The sequence below is a fragment of the Botryllus schlosseri genome, chromosome 4, assembly GCF_051294905.1.
Source record: "Botryllus schlosseri isolate E-star chromosome 4, Bs_hap1, whole genome shotgun sequence".
In the NCBI taxonomy this organism is placed as follows: domain Eukaryota; kingdom Metazoa; phylum Chordata; class Ascidiacea; order Stolidobranchia; family Styelidae; genus Botryllus; species Botryllus schlosseri.
The window spans coordinates 18202012-18224671 of NC_137239.1; the positions used below are offsets into that span (position 1 = coordinate 18202012).

The 22660-nt window shown below is 39.2% G+C and overlaps 2 protein-coding genes and 1 non-coding gene across 3 annotated transcripts; 1 reads left to right on the forward strand and 2 right to left on the reverse strand.

Annotated features, from left to right (window-relative positions):
- Positions 1 to 65: 65 nt before the first annotated feature.
- On the forward strand, positions 66 to 147 carry Trnas-uga (transfer RNA serine (anticodon UGA)). Its single transcript has one exon. It is a non-coding gene; the product is annotated as a tRNA-Ser (tRNA).
- A 277-nt stretch (positions 148 to 424) lies between these two features.
- On the reverse strand, positions 425 to 11727 carry LOC145437954 (proton-coupled folate transporter-like). Its single transcript, XM_080315325.1, has 6 exons — positions 11343 to 11727; positions 8750 to 9037; positions 6915 to 7077; positions 6445 to 6674; positions 1869 to 2112; positions 425 to 1017 (listed from the first exon to the last, which is right to left on the reverse strand). The coding sequence occupies exons 1-6, from the start codon at positions 11725 to 11727 to the stop codon at positions 951 to 953; spliced, it is 1377 nt and encodes a 458-aa protein (XP_080171451.1). The 3' UTR covers positions 425 to 950.
- A 51-nt stretch (positions 11728 to 11778) lies between these two features.
- On the reverse strand, positions 11779 to 19453 carry LOC145437208 (proton-coupled folate transporter-like). The gene is made up of 7 exons (XM_080314395.1): positions 18873 to 19453; positions 17582 to 17869; positions 16041 to 16203; positions 14730 to 14921; positions 13989 to 14155; positions 13483 to 13726; positions 11779 to 12896 (listed from the first exon to the last, which is right to left on the reverse strand). The coding sequence occupies exons 1-7, from the start codon at positions 19156 to 19158 to the stop codon at positions 12821 to 12823; spliced, it is 1416 nt and encodes a 471-aa protein (XP_080170521.1). The 5' UTR covers positions 19159 to 19453; the 3' UTR covers positions 11779 to 12820.
- Between the last annotated feature and the right edge of the window lie 3207 nt (positions 19454 to 22660).

Here is a 22660-nt window from a genome sequence, read left to right on the forward strand (position 1 = left end):
AAAGATATCTTAATTTTGAAATGAGGCGGGAGAATGGATCCACGCAATCCACATTCTGCACGAGAGCTGTGATGGCCGAGTGGTTAAGGCGTTGGACTTGAAATCCAATGGGATATTCCCGCGCAGGTTCGAACCCTGCTCGCAGCGTATTTATTTAGTCATTTCGTTGCCGAGGGGTTGGCGTAATTGACCAGTCCACTGTCGTCGGCGTGGATCCAACAAATTAACTGTTATTGATCTGTCTGATTGCCTTCGTTGACGTTCACGTCACTACCTTTTCATCACTTATCCTTTATGTAGGTGTATGTAGGGGTGCCTTCTACTTTTAATTCAGTGTGGATGCCTCTTATTTACATGTTTCTTTTCTGGCTAGGCTGGGTGTTTGATTGAAATACTAATCCAAGCCGATTCGACACCTTAAATGGTCTTTTCATTGTATCGTAGTCTTGTGAATTGATAAAATAATCAATAAAACTAACACTGAAGCAGTAAGCACACGGAGAAAATACCAACAATAAACGACGCCAAAAGAACACGCTTTTCATGAATAATGATTGGTTATGTTCACAAAAAAACTATCTTATTCAGCTGTCCCAAAGTAACTGCAACATATTTGAAATTGTAAAAATGTAGTGGTATCTATATATGTTTTAAAAGCAATCATAATTTTGCATAGATAATAACCGAAAAACCCTGTAATGATGATCACACATAGCATATACCGACGACAAAAACGACCGATAGTGATAGATAGATATAACCCTGATAATTGAAACGTTCATGCGATTCCAGCCCTCAAATAACTGCAATATTCGTATCCGATCTCATCATTTTATAAAATTTTAAATTCATTACGGGTGGAATATTTATCATACATAAATTATATATATTCAATTTATATGTATAAATGTGTGCTCCATTGTTGTATATTCAATTCATCTGACAGTCCTTCATTTGACTCCAACCACCGAGTCTTTGCGAGGCATATCGTGTTTGATGACTTGACGACATCCAATCCTGCGAAAAAATGGTTTGCATTGTTGCAGAAAACAGAATAAACTCCTAGAACATTACATATTCGATCCAGGCGATTTGATTAGTGTGCGATACAGTCATTTATGAATCATGGCAGAGATGGTCACTTGGTCAGTGACATTCATTTCAAAATACAAACAATTTCTACAATATTAGTCATGTTATGCATGGTGATATTGAAGTTTCTACCAGTCGAGGTGCTGTTAAAAATTTGTCAGTTTTTAAGTGAAAGTTTTTTCAGGCCAAGCTACTTCGTAAAAACAGACAGTTCCAACCAGAAATGAAGATAAGTAGTACAATTCTAATATCACGTGGGGAAAACACCTAATTTACATACATGATGTCAAAATTTGGTCAAAATAGATTTCTTTAAGGTAAAAAATGTCAAAATTATGATTTGTTAGTTCAAAATCTTTCGTTTTTAGGTCAAAAAATCGCCCTACTCATAACTGTCAAGAAACCAGTCGTAGGCAACTTTTATAAAGTTTCGTGCAACACTGTGACGTCCGCGAAGTCCAAAGCAGACCAAAACTCTGTATTATGACACCATATACATTTGCAATTTCAAATTCAATTCAAAATTTGATGTATCATGTTCATTACTGTAATCAAAGAAAAGAGTCCGACTTCTTGCATTTTGCAATTGAGATATAAAAGTCTAAATTATTGGAAACTGGCCACGGACCGGCGGTTGAGAGCAACTAGTCTAAATCATGACTACTTGAGAAGCTAGTACAAGTGGACAAAACCTACTTGAATACTTTGACAAAGTAGAAGTACTTCGCTACTGACTACCTCTGTATGCAAGTAGAATAGAAGTTACCAATCCTTACCAGTAAAGAGGTATCATCGTGAACAGGAGCGCAGCGGCCAATGCAAAGGCAACCCCGGGAAACGCCGTATTTGCGGTAGCCGCAAAAACACCTTGATAGATTACAGTTCCCAAAGTATTGCCGATCACCATGCTGCATGTCAAAACTGCAAAAACCGACCCGACTTCGTTGCGAGATACAACACGCGACACTTGGCTGCGTATGATTGATTTGGGCAGGCTTGACAGGACTTGAAAGCACTGAGCTAGAAAATATACAAGTCATAAAATGCATCTTCAGTTGCATTATCAGGTACTGGTAGTTCAACAACATTAGAGAGTATTACTTATCATTTCCATTCGGTTACACAATGGCAATTAATTTTATATATACTGACAGTCACTAACTCACTGTATGTCTGTGTTTACACCTCTGACCATGCTAATGCTAGGCCGAGGTTGATGTTTGAGTAAAGGGTCGCTACTGATGCGTGTCGTTCGACATCCTCCTATCTGTTCGTTACATTGCATTGTGTCTTATCGCATTCTACATTGTATGTGTAGCTTGTTCATATGAAAATTATAACCCAATGTTTTGTATTGTATTGTAATGACAGGTCCCAGGTTCGATTGTTGCTGGCCAAGGAGTAGGCGAGCAAGACCAGTGCCTCACGTCCGGTTAAATGGGTTGGGTTTCGCCAGGAAAGGTGTCCGGCATAAAACTTCAGGCAAATCATTGAGCGGATCATTGAGCGCTCCTTCATAGAATCAAAACCGACCAACTAACCAACAAACAGATATCATGACTGGTAAGAAATAGATTTATTATTTTAAGGGATTTCATTTCTACGTAGGCTAAAGGGAAGTGGTAGGTCTGCTTGTCCAAAATATATTTTTACTATAATTATTTAATATAAGGCGCACTGACTTTTTCAAGTCCTCAACTAATATGCCTGCACTGTGATGGCTGAAATATTGACTGATTTGTGGCGATATTTACAGATATTTGAACATTTTAAGTAATATTGATGATTATGATTCTATGACAATAATACCAAGTCCGAAACAGCGGCATGGTACGGTACTATAGTGAATGCAGTTCTGATAAACAATATAACGTGCGATTTAAATGGTTCTAATGCAAGATCAGAAAATGTGGACATCCTCCTTGCTTTCGTGGGAAGCAGCAGCATCATTACACATGAGCAGTTCCGCGGAGGTCAAAGGTTGGGACCAAAGCTATAGATAGGTAGGCTACATGAAACCTACTTTCATTCAAATACAGCAGAACTGCATTCTTACCGACGACCTATGGCATGTCAACAATAAGAACAGTAACAGAGTTTAAATTTCAACTCACCTAGAAATAAAGTCCAAGTTGCTTTAGAGAAAGAGAACGTCAACGTAGATATGACAGTTGAGAGTAAGCTCAGAATCACCAATCTCGATTCCAAAGGAATACCAGAGAATATTTCAGTACGATCAAAGAAACAAAATAGCCAATTTGATCAAGACCACTGAGTATTCTGTAAGAAGAAATCCATATTACGAACCAAATATCATGGTGCCCGTAGAGGCATACAGAACAGGGAAGGCTAGACACAACAATATCTAAGGAGAGTTATTTGCAACACTTTTAGAGCTTATAACAGTAAAATACTGATCATGATATTAATGTGGGGGTTGATCAATAGACTTCACTTCACTTAGACTGAGGGTCTTATAGGGGTGCCCATTACATACGTTAATTATAATTTGAATTTCATATTCTACTTACTGGGAACCATGTAATATTTTAGGATAGCAACGCAATGTTGTATGGACTTGCAATTTTATCACATGAGAAGTTCATGGAATGATAGTAGGCTACTGGGAACAGGACTTCACGAAGTTACTTTGTCTACTTTTGTATCTTCCCATACCGTCACAGTCCTGTGATGTGTCAAGATAGGAACTTCAATTCTTCAAACTCAAATACAATCTCATCAATGGCGATGGGATGCAGGCCTACAATTCGAGAGGAAAGAACTTTATATTTCATTCCCAATTACATTTCGAGGTCCCTGAGGCGAAAGTACGGTGATAGCGTCTTGCCACATATATTTTATCAATTGGAAACAGCACGATGATATTCAAATGGGTACGTGGACATATTAGCATGCGACACAATAGCAAGCGACATTTGAGCATGCGACACTTGAGCATAGCGACTTTTGGTCATGGCGACTCGTGGGCATGTAGACATATCAGCACAGGGACATATTAACATGAGGACATATTAGCATGGGGACACATAAGTATAGGGACACACGAGCATGGATACACGTGAGCATAGGGACACGTCAACATGGTGACAATTTAATAAGTGCCACTTGAGCATGGTGACATATGAGCATGCGATACATGAGCCTTGACGACACATGAGCATGGGTACACAAGAGCATGGGCACACATGCGCATATGGACACATCAGCATGGGGACATAAGAGCAAATGTGCACATGAGCATGGGGTCATGTACGCATGCGACACTTGAGCATGCGACACGTCTACATGCAGACACTTGAGCATGCGACACGTGGATATGCAGACACTTGAGCATGCGACACTTGGGCATGCAACATTTGGGCATGCGACACTTGAGCATGCGACACTTGAGCATGTGACACTTGAGCATGCGACACTTGAGCATGAGACACTTGAGCATGCGACACTTGAGCATGCGACATTTGAGCATGTGGGCATGCTACACTTGAGCATGCGACACTTGGGCATGCGACACTTGGGCATGCGACACTTGAGCATGCGACACTTGAGCATGCGACACTTGAGCATGCGACACTTGCGTGTCTTAAGCGACTTTTGAGCATGCGACACTTGAGCATGTGACCGTATAGATTTGTCTGAAAAGCTCCAAATATCACGGTAAAGCGATAAAGGTTGTCATTGCTCCACATATATTGGAATCGTTTACACGTATCAGACGAACTAAAAGAATATATCCTTTTGTGAGACGAAAGCGATTGCCAATTCGCATTTCGACACGGGACTTGTTATATTATTTTAGTTTTACGTGCCGTGGGTGGGTAGGGGGGACATTAGGGTTGGAGGTGGGTTAGGGTTATGATTAGGGTTAGGTTAGGGTTAGGATTAGGGTTAGCTTAGGGTTAGGATTAGGGTTAGGTTAGGTTAGGGTTATGATTAGGGTCCATGTTGGAGTTAAGGTTTCCCAAGATTAGGGTTGGGGGGATGGATATTAGGGTTGGTTAGGGTTATAGTCAAGGTATCCCAAGATTAGGGTTGGGGGTGATGAGTATTAGGGTTGGGAGGGGGATATTAGGGTTGGTTAGGGTTAGGGTTAGGGTTAAGGTATCCCAACATTAGGGTTGGGGGTGATGCGTATTGAGTATTAGGGTTGGGAGGGGGGGATATTAGGGTTGGTTAGGGTTAGGGTTAAGGTGTTAAGGTATCCCAAGATTAGGGTTAGAGTTAGGGTTAGGATTAGGCTTTGCGTTAGGGTTACGGTATCCCAAGATTAGGGTTGAGGTGATGGGTATCAAAGTTGGGAGGGGGGATCTTAGGGTTGGAGGAGGGGAGATATATCATTTTCGGACTGGTATAAATCCATGATTTTGACTACACACTAAGAAATGACAAATGCTCAAGTGTCGCATGCTCAAGTGTCGCATGCTCAAGTGTCGCATGCTCAAGTGTCGCATGCCCAAGTGTCGCATGCCCAAGTGTCGCATGCCCAAGTGTCTCATGCTCTAGTGTCGCATGCTCTAGTGTCGCATGCTCAAGTGTCGCATGCTCAAGTGTCGCATGCTCAAGTGTCGCATGCTCAAGTGTCGCATGCTCAAGTGTCGCATGCTCAAGTGTCGCATGCTCAAGTGTCGCATGCTCAAGTGTCGCATGCTCAAGTGTCGCATGCTCAAGTGTCGCATGCTCAAGTGTCGCATGCTCAAGTGTCCCCATGCTCATTTGTCACCATGCTAACATGTCACCATGCTCATATATCACCATGCACAAGTGTCAACATGCTGAAGTGTCCCAATGGTTATGTGCCCCCATGCTCACTTGGTACCATGCCCATGTGTAACCATGTTGATTAGTCCCCATGCTAATGTGTAACCATGCTCAAGTGTCGCATGCTAATATGTTTCCATGCCCATGTGTCCCCTTGCTCATGTTTCACCATGCTGATATGTCCCCATGCGCATGTGTCCCCATGCTCATGTGTCCCTATGCTCATGTGTTACCATGCTAATGTGTCCTCATGCTATAGCGTCGCATGCTAAACTGACGTTTTTCATTGTGTCGCATGCTCATATGTCGGGCAACCATTCAAATGATCACTCATATGTGAGATGCACCTGTATAAGACAAAAGCTGATCTTGACACTAAAGCTCTCATATGTGTTGGACAACAGATTTCGTATCATATTTGCAGTGAATGATACAAAACAAAAAATATTTACTGTGCATATTTCAAGGTGTCTCTTTCATTTGAGTAATCATGGTACAAGTAAAATTGCACTAAGACTAGCTTCTATTTGACATTCTTTTTGCGTGTGAATTGCAATCAATTTCTTCATATTGAAAAGATTTGACCAGTAGTAAATTCAATAAACACATACCCTATGACCAGAGGAGTGCAACAGAATGGAACCCCAATCGCATAAATGACCAGTAGACCTGTGATCCCACTTTGTGTCGCAACAATAAAGCAAAAGCAGATCGTAAATAATATCAAAGTAATGAGACGATTAGTTTCATGTGGCCGCAGGACCTGGTACATGTGTGTGAACGGCTCTTTTGATAGTAAAGATCTGAAAAAAAGAGCAGATGGTCACAAATTCGTAATATTGCAATGGATATGAGGTTGCTCACTACATATGTTAATTGCAATTTGAATTGTAACCATGTAATACTTTCAGATAGCAATGCAATGCAGCATGGACTTACATTTTACCACACAAGAAGTTTATGGAATGATATTACTAGGAACAGGATGCTATCGGTATCGTAATAAGCATTCCAAATTGCCAAGCAACAAATCAATATCGCACCTGTATTTGTCACATGCTTTTCGTTCAGAATTTCTAGGCAAAAAAATCAACGTATAGAGATAGTTGAAGACAGCCAAACCAAACATACACCAGTAACGGTACTGAAAACCTCTATTCAGATCCCACAATCCACTTGTCATTGCAGCCATGATACCGCCAATTCCTACAGTGCAAATAGCAGATAACCGCAATGAACCTAACATAAAGATGCTACAGTATTGTTTTCAATTTTATAGTTTATATGCTAATAGGTTGATTGTGTCGAGATAGAGATATTGATACATTTTAGATACACAAATAATTCAAGAGAAATGCGAAACACGTAAAAAAGATCATACCGCACCAGAAATTTGTAAATTGCAAAATCTGCCCTGTCGCTAATTACTAGGGCAGGGGTTCTCAACCGGGGATCTGCAGACTGTGAAGCATTTTCAGGGGGTCCGCGAAACCTCCAAATTCGAAAAATAGTTGATAAACCTAATCACAAGGCAGTTTTACACTTCATAACTGCTAAAAGTTCAGGACTCACATAAACAAAATGGTCGTCTGAGATGAAATACTCTACTGTGAAAACTCAATTTAATTGCCAAATTGCCAATAGCGCACTCATACGAACATGTTACTGATTAGAGATGTTTTATCGGGGTTTTGGAAAAATTTTGTTGGCAAAAATCCATTTCTCCTGTGATATACAAAACCGCTATTCCAGAATAACTTCAAGATGAAATGACAGAAATGGCTGGACGTTATAGGCTAATGTTCATTAGAAATTCACTTTTTTGGTGCGATTATACCCAAAGACGTCATCGGAAGCGCTACGCGTTATTATTACATTCGCTACCGCATAACTTCGTGGAAATGCAGCTACAGAATTCGCTTTAAAATTACAAAAGTCTTCCCTTTTGTAAAACAGCTATTTTGTTGCAATTTATCACTATTAATAATATTTTCTCAATACAGGTGATGGTTGCACGGTAATTGAACTATATTGACACTATAGCTTATATTAGTGGGGGGGGGTCGTGACGGTCCAAAGTGGGTCCACGGGGACAAAAAGGTTGAGAACCACTGTACTAGGACCTTGGGAAAATATCTACAAGATATCAGGATGTATGCCATATCCCTATAATGGCTCTACAGCAGAGGTCTCAAACACGCGGCCCGCGAGAGCATTTTGTGCAGCCCGCGACGGCATTTTGGAATTTCCAGTATTCGACAATATATTCTAGTGCCATATTTTTTTAGATATAAGAGCTTAAAGTTCAATCTAAAACTACGACAAAAATCACTGGAATCTCAACAAACTTCACTATCACATCACTTTTAGGGTTAGGCTACACCGCACAAATGCTCTGATATCAGATCAATCTTCAGTCTATTTTAAAATATACTACATAAAATTGTGGCGCGTCAAAGGTCTACTAGCTGCACTATTATAACCCGACAGTTTTAGGATGTCATGATGCATCCTCTCGTATTATGTATGTAACTTATTAATTAGAAAAATTATGCCCGGAACAAAAAAATTATTCAAATATTTGAAAATGTGATTTTATTTCGTGTCAAGCGTGAATAATGCAATAGTAAATCACATTTCCACGATGTTTGTGGAATGCCTGTCTGCAAGGACCCGTCAAATAAGGCCTGGAACCTATACATTGCATATCCCGATAATTGATGCTGCGGCCCGCGGCGTCATCAAAAACTAGGAAATGGCCCGCGAGCACATTTGAGTTTGAGACCTCTGCTCTACAGTGATAGAATAAATACGAAGCAGTAATGCAGGATAACAAAGTTCTCCTCCTAGTGGATTCAACGCTAAGAAATGGACTTACCCAAGCCTGTTTCCAGCAATGCCATTCTAAAGGTTCTCTGTAAAGGAGTTGTGATGTCCGCCAAATAAGAAAATGAACAGCTCACAATAATGCCAAAATCGCCAAGTACGCCACACAAAATGTGACCAACTACAAGGAAATGGAGTGGGAAGTGGAATATGATGACAAGGAGAAAAAATAAGATGAAGATAATCATCCCGAAAGACGAAATGAGGATGGGAGTCTTGCGTCCGACTTTGTCTCCCCAGGATCCCAAAAGAATTGTTGAAAATAATGCAGGGATCCCATCTGCAAATGATAGGCCTATACCGTCGTCGCATTGGATTTGTGGCATCATGCTGGCAAGTCTTGAGTGGAAAAGATCAACCCTGATTCCCATCGAGCAGTGTTTCTTAACCTATTTAGCGTTCGGACCTCTTGGGTTTTAAGCAAAATGCCGCCAAAACCTGGTCTTGAGCCGCCATTGTGGTTTCAACACAACTTGTGATACGGACCATTTCCAGTGTTGGGATCAAGTCACTACCTTCGAGTCACGAGTCATTTCGAGTCATTGCACATTTTGAATCGAGTCAAGTCAAGTGAATCGATTTTCAAAGGTGACTCGAGTCAAGTCACTCCATTTTTGGAGATGACTCGAGTCAAGCCGAGTCAAGTCAAGTCAAGTCAAGTCACGAGTCCAGTTGCCTTTGCCAAGTATGGGGCATGATAACGTCATTGCATTTTGCTAGCTGTCTGAAATACAGATTGGGTGGTCATTGATTTTGAACCGATGAACGAATATAGAGTTAAATATACCCGTAAGGCGCTGTATCGCTCACATATAAGTAGAACTGCTAAACCATAGTTTATAGTTAGCCTACCAGCCAAAATAGAGAATAGATGCGAATTGATAGGAAGCAATACATTACCCATTTGCAAATCGATATGATACAATTCGACTCTGTGCCAATGGTTGAGGACAATATAAACTATATTCGAATTCAATTTCAATAAAACAAGAAGTTTGGTTAAGGTAAAACAGAGATTAATTACTTTACTATACTAGTTTACGACAACGTAAGCTGTAAGCATAGTGTCCTATATGGTGTCGACACAGGCATATCTCAAGCCTCAGTGAAATTGTATCACGTCATAATTTCCATTTGGCTACAGGCAATTTGACGGTCATTTTTGACCGGCTTGCCGAGCATTAAATTTGGTAAAACGGGTATCAATCGAAAGCTGACTCTGCACTGATTACGAAAATATAAATTTCATTCCGCTGGTGGCCCTGGAACTCCCACAATCAGCCTCGAATTTTTCATTGTTATGGAGGTTGGAATTGGGACGCAACAATGCTGTCTAGCGAAACGAGAGAGTAGCTCAGGACGCAACAATGCTGTCTCGCGAAACGAGAGAGTAGCTCAAGAGAAAAATAGCCGGACAGCATTGTTGCGTCCCAATGCCAATCTCCATAAAAATGAAAAATGGAAATTGTGACGTCAATCAATTTCACTTAGGCGTGAGATTTGCCTGTGTCGACACCATATAGGACACTATGCTGTAAGCTTTGATCATTTCGTTTGTGATCAATTTATTTGTGAGGGAACAATGGAGGCTCAGTAAAACGCACGATTATTAAATGATTGGTCGCTCTCACGGTTACACCAGCGTTTCGCGAACAATCCGAACATATGCAAGTCTCAGTGATTTTTATCGACATCGATTACTTGATGACTTGAAATTGACTCGTGAATTTTGCTCCGAGTCACGAGTCAATCCATATTTCTGATATGCCAAGTCAAGTCAAGTCATTTTAGCAAAGTGACTCGAGTCAAGTCAAGTCATTCGAAAAAGGTGACTTGAGTCTGACTCGAGTCATCCCAACACTGACCATTTCATCACTAACCTATGGGAACACAATTGACAACAAACGCACTCTATGCCGGACCTGCAGTGTGGAACGGTATCTCGCCGGCTATCCAACAGTCGTCGTGCATGTCAATTGTCCAATGTCAACATTCAAGTCGAAATACAAACAATTTCTACTGAATCAATACTAGTCACTAGCCACGACCCGACATATCGATCTCGCCTTCCGACACATGCCACCTCATTTTGTCGCCAGTCCTGTTATATAATCTTCGGTGTGCATGTGCAATTGTGCATGCCTCCTTTTTACATTGAATAGGCCAAGTGGGTGTCTGATTTCAAAGACTAGGCTACTCCAAGTCGTTTCGACAACTTCCTATCTTTTCATTCTATCGCAGTCTTGTAGTGTATTGAAATGATTAAATTATTAATAAGAATTTGAAATGAGTTTCGTATCGAATACAGCCCAGTATTACACAATTCACGGACAAAAAGGCTAATGCATCTCGTATCCCTTGATTTGGTGCTTCATATCCCTAAGGGGTCCACGAAGCCCTGGTTAAGAACCACTGCTGTAAAGTAGGCCTAAGTTTTATTCCTCACTCCTTATCATATTTACCGTCAGGATTTGTAGAAACTCGAAGGAATATATAGGGGCGACAATCAAAAAAAGTTTAAAAGTGCTGAATTTGACTATCATGATACTCAACAACTTCAAAAGCTCCAAAGATGAGACACTCACTTGCTAAATTCAGGTACAATATCCACAAAGCACTTTCCGATGAAACTTGCCGCTCAAGCACGTAGTACGGATCGCTTGAATTGTCCTTCACAGCAGAACAGGATTGCACTGTGCTTTCATTTAGAGAAAAGTCATAATCATCCGCGATTCGTTGGTGAATATATTCTTTCGATAAAATGTTGGATAAAATCACGATGAACATGGCACCGATCGCTTGAGGCTCAACCGTGACATATTTTAAGCAACCCAACTGCCGTTGTGTGTCTGAATGCGTATATGAATCATCCTTCAATGGACTTTTGTGATCTTGACCATCTGCTGATTGCATTAGTGAAGTTTCACCGTCGATCTTCTCAATTGGATCATCTAAATCCGTACCGTCCATATCTATTGATTGCCAAAGCCCAGATAGGTGGGTGGTGATTAACTAGCTAGATTCTAAAATAAAAGGTTTGATGTAATAATGTCAAGTTACATTTACTACCGTAACTGGAAATTGCGAGAAAGCCTAGGAAATATCATAAAAACAAATAGGACCTCAATCTTAATCATGATAATATAAGAAAATTACAATAAGCCAAAATGCAACACATCAATAGCAATATTAAACAGAGAGACTTATCATTCCAAACCCAAGTGCATAACAAGCGCACAGCAAGAATGACAAAAAAAAAACACAGTATTCGGTATCACAGAGAAGATGGTAGATACGACCTTTTGAGGTCAACTAGTTAGTCTTCATGTTAAACGGTTGTCATAATATTAAATCAAATTCATAAGTAACAGCTACTAAATGACGGGCAGCAAGCATATAAGAATCGCGAGCAAATTCTGGACCAGTCATAACAAGGGCAATAATAAGAAGGTAAGAGCTTTGAATTAAATTTAATATTCTCTAAATCTAACAAAAAGCAATTCAGCGATATATAACTGATACAGACATGAAATATATATATAGACATACTTAGCGATTGAAGTATGCTACTGAAATTGATACAGCATCGGGTCTTTGCAATAATTCATGAATATATCCAGTATCCACAAAGTTACAAGCAATGCTCAAAAGTTTAAAAGGATTTGCATAGAAAGACATTTTCCACATTCGATATGAAAGAAAGGGTGTCATTTGAAATCGCTAACTTTTGCAATAAAAAATTTGCAACCCACATTCAGTTGAAGTTAAAATTAAGCAACATGTGACTCTGTTACAAAGTTACATGGTCCCAAAATTTGATCAAATCCACGATGTAGGAAATAAAGCTGCAATGTCATCGCACAATTTACGATCATTTGCAAGATTAACTGGTAAAATTAACTGAGACATGATTAAACCCCTGTTCGCATGTCACATGCAATCAGATATGCATTTCTATCTATACCTGCGAAGTTAGTATAAATCAGTTCATATCCATTGTATTGTCCTCCTTGTTGAACTGGAGTGCATTATAATCACAGCAGGAAATATTGCAATACATTTATTACTCTTCCTCAGATAAGGCATCGTATTGGGTTGTTGCAGACATTTGTTTTAGCTCAGACCGATTGTAGCCGCTCCTAGAAAAATTAATTAAACGCATAAGCATGCTTGATTATGGCTTGTAGAAACTTCAGAGGTCACTGTAGTGTTGTGCAGTGAAGTTTCAAAACTATGTTGCTTTCAAGATCTCAGAAGCAGTTTAGGGACACATTTAGTTCGTTTTAATGAGATATATCACCATAATCACTAGACAAGATAGCCATGATAAAATGATGAACTAGTATAGTCATGGAATCATGGCGTTCACCATACCATCTTCCATTCTGTATTAGTAGTTGAAATGCATGTTGGCATTTCGAATCATGCTCTTGTCATGACTACCGTATTATAAAATAAAATCTGGGACAAGAAACAAGGATTCTAGCGGCTAGGATGTCACATCACCAAGATCAGTATCTGTGGCTGAAAACTTCAGGCTATGCTAAACCCTACAGATTAATATGTGACTCAGAAATTGCTACTTCCCACTAGGATGACCCTGAACAATATTCAGAGCTAACAATGTTATTTCATTAGTGATTTTATGATTGGACGCGGACAAATATTTGGCATAGTGTCTCAAAAACATGATTCTTATCATTATGACCAATAGCTTTTACTTACCAGTAAAGGGGCAATATCAATAACAGAATAATAGCTGCTACCAAAAACGCAGCCCCAGGAAATATTGTATCCGCGGTGACTACAAAAATTCCTTGATAGAGCAACGATCCGCCAGTATTTCCAATCACCATGCTACATCCCAGAACTCCAAAGACCGACCCAACCTCATCGGGAGCGACAATACGAGATGCCTGACTTCTTATGATTGGTGAAGGCAGACTGAGAAATACTTGCAAGGCCTGACCTGCAAGATATCAGGGAAAGAGGTGAGAAAGAGTGGACATCCATCTCGGTTGAGATGTGACAGTCATAGACATTAAATTCTTCATTAAATCATTACACTAACCCACATATGATAGAGACAATATCTCTATTCAATAATTTCAAACAAAGATATTATGACCAACATATTTAAAGAATATTTCTATACAACTGATGTGTCACGGTGTTGCATATCACTATGCGGGGTACCGAATTGGATCAAATATATTTTCTTAACAACTTACCAAGAAATAGCATCCATGTGGTTTGGCAGAAAGCAAATAATGCGGAAGACAATATGCTTGTAATGATCCCAAAAGAGAGCAATGTTGGTTGGGTCGAAAATTTGGAGAAGATTTTGAGAGCGATCAGTGAAACGAAGGAACTCACTTGACCCAACCCACTGAATAAACTGAAAAAATATGACATACGGTGCAATAAAGATCATAAATCGTAAACTTGCTAACAACTACAGTAGAGGGAGAATCGTCAGGTGTCAATTGCAAATCCTAGCAATAACAGGTCAAAATGAGATAAAAATAATATGTAAACGGGTAGTGGACTAGGTGACCCAATATGAAAATGTCTTCATGCCGTGGCCATCCAGGAGTTTGGAAGTAGCAGTTCATACATTATTTTATACGTCATATTTTGTGATACGAATGTTGATATACAATGTTCTTTCCAATTATCTACTAGTCGCTGACGATTACCCCCGACGAGTGTCAGCCGAAAATATTCGGGTTCATTTCAATATGAATATAATATTCAATTACACACTATTGTACACACAAATAGATAAATACTCAATAACATCGTAGCACTGGGCAAGTATCGGGGATAATGATATCCAATAACACTCGAATAGGATCATTGCAATATGAAATAACTATATATTATAGCACTGAATAGGCCAATGTAAAAGGAATAATGATTATTTAATTGCCAATATGAATTGGTACAGTAAAGGGTTGATGAATACATACCCGATAAGTAACGAGTTCCAACAAAACGGTACACCAATGACATATATCACAAGTAGACCTTTGACCCCACTCTCCGTTGCTATAAGAATACAGAAGCAAAGGGTGAAGAGTATCAAGGTTAGGTGCCTGCCGTTTTGTCGCGATCTCATCACTTGATACATGTGTACGAAAGGTTCTTTAGAAAACAAATGCCTGTAATATATATCGTACAAAAATAGAATTGCTAGAAGAAACTATCATCAATAAATGGAAATACAAGTTGGTTCTCCCGAATTAATACTAGCCTGCATTACATTTACTGGATCTGCAGATTTCATTGAGCCTATTTCACACACTGCTCCCAATAATGGGATTGATATCAGGTACCGGTACAGCCTTTTTAAATTTATTCTGTTGTGTTGTATTACTATTCCTTGTGAAAGCAAGTTGAACATCTTCTTTATTTTCAAATTATTCAAATCTTTGTCATAATTTAAAATCGTCAAACTAATAACGAAATAAAAGTGATTGAATCAATAAAACACAGCACTATAGCAAGGAATTACTAATCTTGTTCTATCCGACATGTCTACATCAATACCAGATGTTGATTTCAGTTGATTTGGAAAACTGTCACTTTTCATCTGTTTGTTGAATAATAAGTAAATCAGGCTGAATGTTTTTGTTTGGAATTAAACATGATATTATGTAATTATATCCTTCTTCAGCCTACAGCCCGCAGGCATAGTTGCATGACATTGTTAGTGTTGAAAGACCTGCTAATTAAAATCTGATTCTTCATGTCCAGTAGCTAGACATTTTACAGTTCAATAAGTCACAAATACGTTGGGAAACAGCTCATGAAAACATATCCTATGTCGACTTTAAGATTTCAAAAAATGCATACGATATGTGAAATGTGTTGATCTATCAAACTGTCATATGTTACAAACAATGCGAGCATCAATTGATTGATTTGTTTTCGTAAATATTCGTAATTTTGAAACAAGCATACCGGTACATCATTACAGCAAGAAGTATATAAGATTTGAAAAGAGTCAGCAATGTTCGCTGATCAACCCCCTATCTTATTCCTATCTTAGTTTAGTGAGTAATTTCTATCGTTGAAGTTTAATTTGATGGTCAGTTCATGTGAATGATAAAAATGCAGTCTACTAAAAAATTTGTATCGCAGTTAGCCTGTACAAAAGTTCTGGAATGATATGCCTCAGTTTGTAAACCAAGGAATAAGCACTATCGGCGGGCTTGGCCTACATAAGATATGTAATTCCTGACAAATTACACACAAACATCAAACAAAATCAATATTACCTGAATATTCCTGGCACTTTTCTTTCAACATTACTACGCAGGAAAATTAAAACGTAAACAAAATTGAAGATGCTCAATCCAAACATGCACCAATACGGATTCTGAAACCCCTTTTCCAAATTCCAAAGCCCGCTCGTCATTGATGCCACAAAACCGCCGACACCTATAAATTTTCTGCATTAGCAGTGGACCCAATTACTAGCTAGTTATTCGGTTGAACTGATAGTGGTCGGATCTGGTCAGTAACAAAGTATTTCTACATTTTCAGGGCACTTAAGTAGGTATTGCCTACTTTCACAACCTACTCAGGTGGATACGTTTTGTAACCTTCTCTCCTTTTATAATTTGGGTGTTGAAAAGTAAAAAGTAGTTTTGAGGTTTTAAATTGTGTTTATGAGTGAAATTGTCATAACATCAGAGCGAAACAGCCCAGGTATCACAGTACCTGAATATGTTTCCAAAAGCTGCAACAATTTGTAATGTCATTGTAGTGTCATTTCGGTACAATATATTAGGCGAAACAGCCCCTGTAGCGTGGTAACTGAATATATTCCCGAAAACTGTATCTATTTTCAATATCATTGCAGTGTCATTTCGATAAAATCTACTCAAGTTTTGAAGCTACTTACTTAAATACTTTTCAGATATTCATTTTCTACTTTCACTATAAGTATCAACTTGTTTCGGAAATCGTTACTTCATTTACTTCTACTTCTACTTGAAGTTAAAATACAAGCAATTTCTCCTGAATAATATACTAGTAAATACCGGAGCTCAATCTGACATATCAACCTCGCCTATCGACACATGCGTCATCCATTTTCATCATTAGTTGTTTACGTTTTCCCTAATTGTATCCATCCAGAGTGCGCATGCCAGTAGTTCCCAACCTTTTTAGACTCATCGTCCCCTTATCAAGCTTGACACAAATTTTCGCCTACCCCCCAAAAAAAAGAATTTTTATATCCAAAAAGAGGACATATAAACAGTAAATTTATACATCCAACTCTCAATTGAATATAAAAAAGTAATTTTTCCGAGCCGATGCTTGAAAAACCGATTTTCACGACTACTTGACATTTTGTAGTCAACTTTCGCGGTAGTTACAGAACACACCATTTTTCACGTGATTTTTGGTCGTGTTTCGTTGCCGGTTAATTGAATAGCCTATATATCACAGGACGTTCTAACATTTTTGCCCCCCTTCGTACGTTTTTGCCCCCTTCTTTCTCAAAACCGCCCACCCTGGGATTCTAGGCCCAGGTGTTAGTCTGATTTCAATGACTGCTCCAGTCATTTCGACACCTTCCTATCTTTTCATTGTATCGCAGTCTCGTGGTGTTTTGACATGATAAAATTATTGATAAATTGATACTGTTATTGAAATTTGAGTCTCAATAATGACTACTTTGACCATGTCCGGTCGTAAACCCCCAAATTCATATCAGTGGCGCAGGACATGACTGGTCGTTGGTCATGGGGAACACTTTTCAATATGGTGTCTGTATCGGAGAGGTGCCAATGTAGTTGTTTACACTTACCTAATCCTGTCTCAAGCACCGCTATTCTCAATGTACGTTGCGCGGGAGTCGTGATATCTGACAAGTATGACAAAGAGCAGCTGATGATATTGCCGAAATCCCCGACCAAACCACAGAAAATATAACCGATAAAGAGGAAATAGAGAGATAGATTGAAGATTATCACAATTAGAAAAGTGGAAACGAATGCGACTAAGCCGAATAACGAAAGAAGGATTGGATACTTTCTTCCGACTTTGTCTCCCCACGATCCTAGAAGAACAGTTGAGAACAGAGCCGGAATACCATCTAAAAATAATTTATAATAATATTAGCGATGCAGTACTTATAAATCCGCTCCTGGATTGATTCAGAACAACACTTTTGAATTGGGAGATGAATACTTTTGTGGGAACGACATTTTTTCAAGCAAGGATCAGCCAGCAGGATTGCCATAAAGCAGGGGCGGGCAACTTCTCCAGTCGGCTGGTCGGATGTGGGAAATGAAGTACTTGGCGGGCCGGGATTACTGAATCGATACATTAAACGCGTATTTATCCACCTGTGCAAGGATTAATCGTATTTAATGTAAACTTTAACTCTGAAGCATATAGACCTAAGCAGTATTCCATGAATTTATTAACGTAGTGTAGGGGCTACTTCAATACCTGTTGTCAATGAGTCAATGTCAAAGTCAATGAGGCATCTGTGGTCGATCAAAGTTGTGTACAGGTTCTTTGAACTCTGGCTGCTTGTCAGATATAAATAAAACAAAGAACTATTATAATTATTTGTGTCCGGAAAAAGAAAGAAATGATAACCTACAGTCACTATATTATGACGTAGTTAGCAAGTCTAGTGGAGAATTGCGGAAGACTATGACAGGCGGCCATATTATCATTTACAAGACCAAAAACTGTGTGCGGGCCGCTCAAAATCACGTCACGGACCGCATGTTGCCCGTCCCTGCCACAGAGTGTTGTATCACACTTGAGTTTATTAACGATTGCGACATATATTTGACGTAGCCCAACATCCCCATTTTTGGACAGGTACTTCATGATACTCAATTTTGACCAGTCATAGAGTCATCGTATGGCCTGGACTGATTGAAATGCTTGAGATTGCTCTCTCCATCTTTTGCTTCAAAGACAAGCTATGTGCAATGGTTAAATCACTAAATAATACTGTGTACAATGTACATACAGTCATAAAATTTCATTTTACTGCAAGTATAATCGAATAATAACAAAATATGTGAAACAAGTGACGAATAAATCTGTACCAGCTCTGACAATTTGGATATACTCACTTGCAACATTTAGATACAGAGACCATGCAGCAGTTTCCGATGAAACTTTCTGTTCCAGCAGATAGTATGGATCGCTGGTGTTATCTTTCACATCAGAACATGACTGGTTTGTTGTTCGGTTCAGACTAAAGTTGTGATCGGACGCAATGCGCTGATGGATGTACTGCTTGGACAGAATGTTGGATAAAATAATGATGAACATCGTGCCTATGACAGTAGGCTCAACAGTGATGAGCTTTGCCGAATTTGGTGCTCGATGAGTAACTTCTTCATCATTAGTACACATCCCGCTCTTTCCAAACCTCTAGCACTCTAGCCCTAGTAATATAAGCACAAGTATTGCAAACAGAGACACTGAAGAAAACAAACATAGTTTGTATTGCAAGTAATCTAGTAATCGAATTTTAAACAGTCTATGAATAAAAACAAGAATATTGGCAACTAACACAACTATCAATGAGATTGCGTACAATTTCGTGCAGCAAGTCATTGCAACAAGAGCCTTCTGCAAGTCGTGCAAGATCATGCTGCATTTCTCAGCGACACCCTGCGGAAATAAATTCGTACAGCAACTTGCGGCCGTAGAAGGGAAGCGCTTGTACAATCGGCCGTCGACACGTAATCCAATTAGTGGAAATGGACAGTTTAACACAGGTATTTTGCGTCCATTTAGTTCACCGCGGCTATGCCCTGGAATGCGGCCGTAGGCTACATAAGTATTCGAAATGCGGCCGTGATTAACAAAAAGTTTGCCCACCTCTGACCTCAATTCAGTTCAATTTATTATTAACAATTTCATCATTTCAAAGCACAACAAGACTGCGTTACAATGAAGATAGGAATCTGTCGAAAAGATTAAAGTTATCTTCGAAATCAGACACCTACCTGGCCTACGATATGGAAACGGAGGCATGCACACTGAATGAAAAGGAAAATAAGATAGTATTAAGGGACAGGTAACAAAAAAGGTGGCATCGCCTGAAGGCGACATCGATATATCAGGTCGTGGTCCGGTAAACTAAAGGATTAACTGGTATTTATTCAGTAGAAATTGTTTGTATTTCGACTTGAATGTGGGCAATGGACAATTGGACATGCTCGTATATTGAAACATCTTCAGATTTAGAATCGAAAAATAAGGAATTTCAATGTTGACATGAAAAATGGAAATTTGATTTAAGTTTACCTTAAGAAATCGAAAAAAGTTGGATTTGAAATTTGGATTTGAAGTACAGATCACGTAGGAAAAAGACTTACGTTGAAACATTTTTGCATGCGACACCTTGAGCGTTAGACACTTTAGCATGCGACAATTGATCATCACGACACTTCCGCATGCGACATTTAAGCAGGTGATCTATTTTCGTCCTGACATATTCGGCCAACATTAAATTTGCTCGTAAAAAATCGCGTGAATTCAGACAATTATCCGTTTACTTCGGACAAAAATTCGCAATTCCTATAGTTAGATTGTGATACAATAAACAGCATTCTTAGTGCAGTATTCGTGATGCTTTGTTTGCCTTTACCCATGACCATGAAAGAAACGAATAAGTGATTTTCCGCTTGATTCGTACTGAAGCTAATCCTCCGATCAAGAGTGAGCGGAACTAAAGTTTGCGAATTGAGAGGAGTAACTGAAGTTGGTTTAATCCGGTATCGGGAGTTTTGAGAGTGAGACAATATAGTTAATTATGACTGCGGGTATGTATAGTGTAGGCCTATATTGTATGGAGATTAAAGATTTATCGGATACTGAGTGGCAACAGTATTTCGTAGGATATAATGGTGTAAAAAGCCAAAGGGGGCGTTTTGCCCCACCCATGTAGCAAAACCTCAAATTGATGGACATAGATGAATGATAATTTTACATATGATAATTGATACTTGGACTTTCCAGATAATCGTGGTAGAGTGGCAACAGTGACGTGCGGTCCAATGAGGCAGGTGAGGCACTGCCTCACCTGTCGTCAGGGTGAGTATAAATCAAACATGAAAACCCTCCATGAGTCGATGATTATTGATATTTTACATCGATGCTCATAAATAACTAAATTTGAACATTTTTTTCGCCCAACATCATCGATTTGCATAATTTTTATTCAAAAATACAGCGCGAAAGGAGAGGTGATACACAGGTGAGGCACGGGCGGGTCGTGCCTCACCTGCGATAATGCAATTCATCATAAATAGCTCGGAATTCATAATAACCAGTGTTGGGACCAAGTCACTACCTTCGAGTGACGAGTCATCTCGAGTCATTGCAGATTTTGACTCGAGTCAAGTCAAGTCAATCGATTTTCAAAGGTGACTCGAGTCAAGTCAAGTCACTCGTTTTTCGGAGGTGACTCGAGTCAAGTCGAGTCAAGTCAAGTCACGAGTCAAGTCACAATTCAAGTCAAATTGAATTTTTGAAGTACGAGTGATGATTCAAAGTCATTACATTTTGCTAGCTGTGTGAAAGACTGATTACTTGATCATTTAACTTGAATGAAATAATGAATATCTAGTTAAATATATATGCGAAATGACGTTGTATCCCTCACGCACACGAAGAACTGCTAATAAAATATGGGAGTAACTGTACAGATACATGATACAGTCAGTTATCACCAGCCAAAATATAGGACCTTATGCGAAGCTTCGAGAAGTTGAAACAAATTGATATGATACAATAGCCTACACTACCCGTCTACACATCCCTGAGAATATATAAACGCACAAACTATATTTGTTCGATTTGAATCATACAAGAGGGTTGGTAAATGTGAGAACTGCGCAACGTAAGCATTGAGCCGTCTAAGAAACAGAGACACATAGCTATTTAGATTAATCTTCTACTATACTACTTCGACAACGTAAGCTGTGATCGTTTAGTTTGCAGTCAATTTATTTGTGACGTAACAATGGAGAATCAGTGTAACGAGAATCAGTGAATGAGTGGTTGCTCTCACAAGTGACCCCGGCGTATCTCGAACAATCCGAACATACACAAGATACAGTGATTTATTCGAGAGCGTTTACTTGATGACTTGAAATTGACTCGTAAATTTTACTCCGAGTCACGAGTCAATGCACATTTTTGAAGCTCCGAGTCAAGTCAAGTCAAGTCATTTTTCCAAAGTGACTCGAGTCAAGTCAAGTCATACGAAAAAGTCATGACTCGAGTCATCCCAACACTGATAATAACTGGTATCAATCAAATGCTATCGTCACACTGATTCCGAAAATCCAAATAATAACAGTTTCAGAGCACCAGAACCCTCCCAAAATCGTCAAGGAAGGTGACACGCGGCTTTATTACAGACAATGCCATCGAAGAGAAACAATACCCAGGTGAGGCACAAACGAATCTGCCTCATGCACTATTCGCTAACAATCGGACAATCGCAGCACAGTGAAACACGCTACCGATTTCAGAATACAACAGTCTTGTAGGAATTATAAAGTAGCGACGGCCAATACGTAATGCGGAACAAAGACATTCCCTTACTTATGTAGCTGTTATGTATTTTCCATCCATAGATACGTTAAATTGTGGTATGTGATAGCTATACTTGCATAGGCTGCATTGTCGTTGTTTGTGGTCTGTGCTGTCAATCCTAGTGTTTTTACACTAGATCTAGTGTATTTTGACTTGACCTAGTGTCCTAGTGTATTTTCGTTCGAAATTCGGCAAACCTGGTGTTGTTTTTTTTACTGAAAAAATATTTGTAAATGAGGATGCTAGTTTCATGTGCTTCGAATAATTTATAGCGGTACTTGAAGAGATAGTAATTATTATCCGT

Coding starts and splice junctions, on each gene's coding strand:
- LOC145437954 (XM_080315325.1), bottom strand. CDS start 11,727: ATGGACGGTACGGATTTAGATGATCCAATTGAGAAGATCGACGGTGAA. Junction 9,038..11,342: donor ATTGTACCTGAATTTAGCAA/GTGAGTGTCTCA, acceptor TATCATTTGCAG/ATGGGATCCCTGCATTATTT. Junction 7,078..8,749: donor ATTGCTGGAAACAGGCTTGG/GTAAGTCCATTT, acceptor TTTGCACTGTAG/GAATTGGCGGTATCATGGCT.
- LOC145437208 (XM_080314395.1), bottom strand. CDS start 19,158: ATGTGTACTAATGATGAAGAAGTTACTCATCGAGCACCAAATTCGGCA. Junction 14,156..14,729: donor TGGAACTCGTTACTTATCGG/GTATGTATTCAT, acceptor ATATTTTTTCAG/TTTATTCAGTGGGTTGGGTC. Junction 12,897..13,482: donor TTGATATTGCCCCTTTACTG/GTAAGTAAAAGC, acceptor TAATTTTTCTAG/GAGCGGCTACAATCGGTCTG.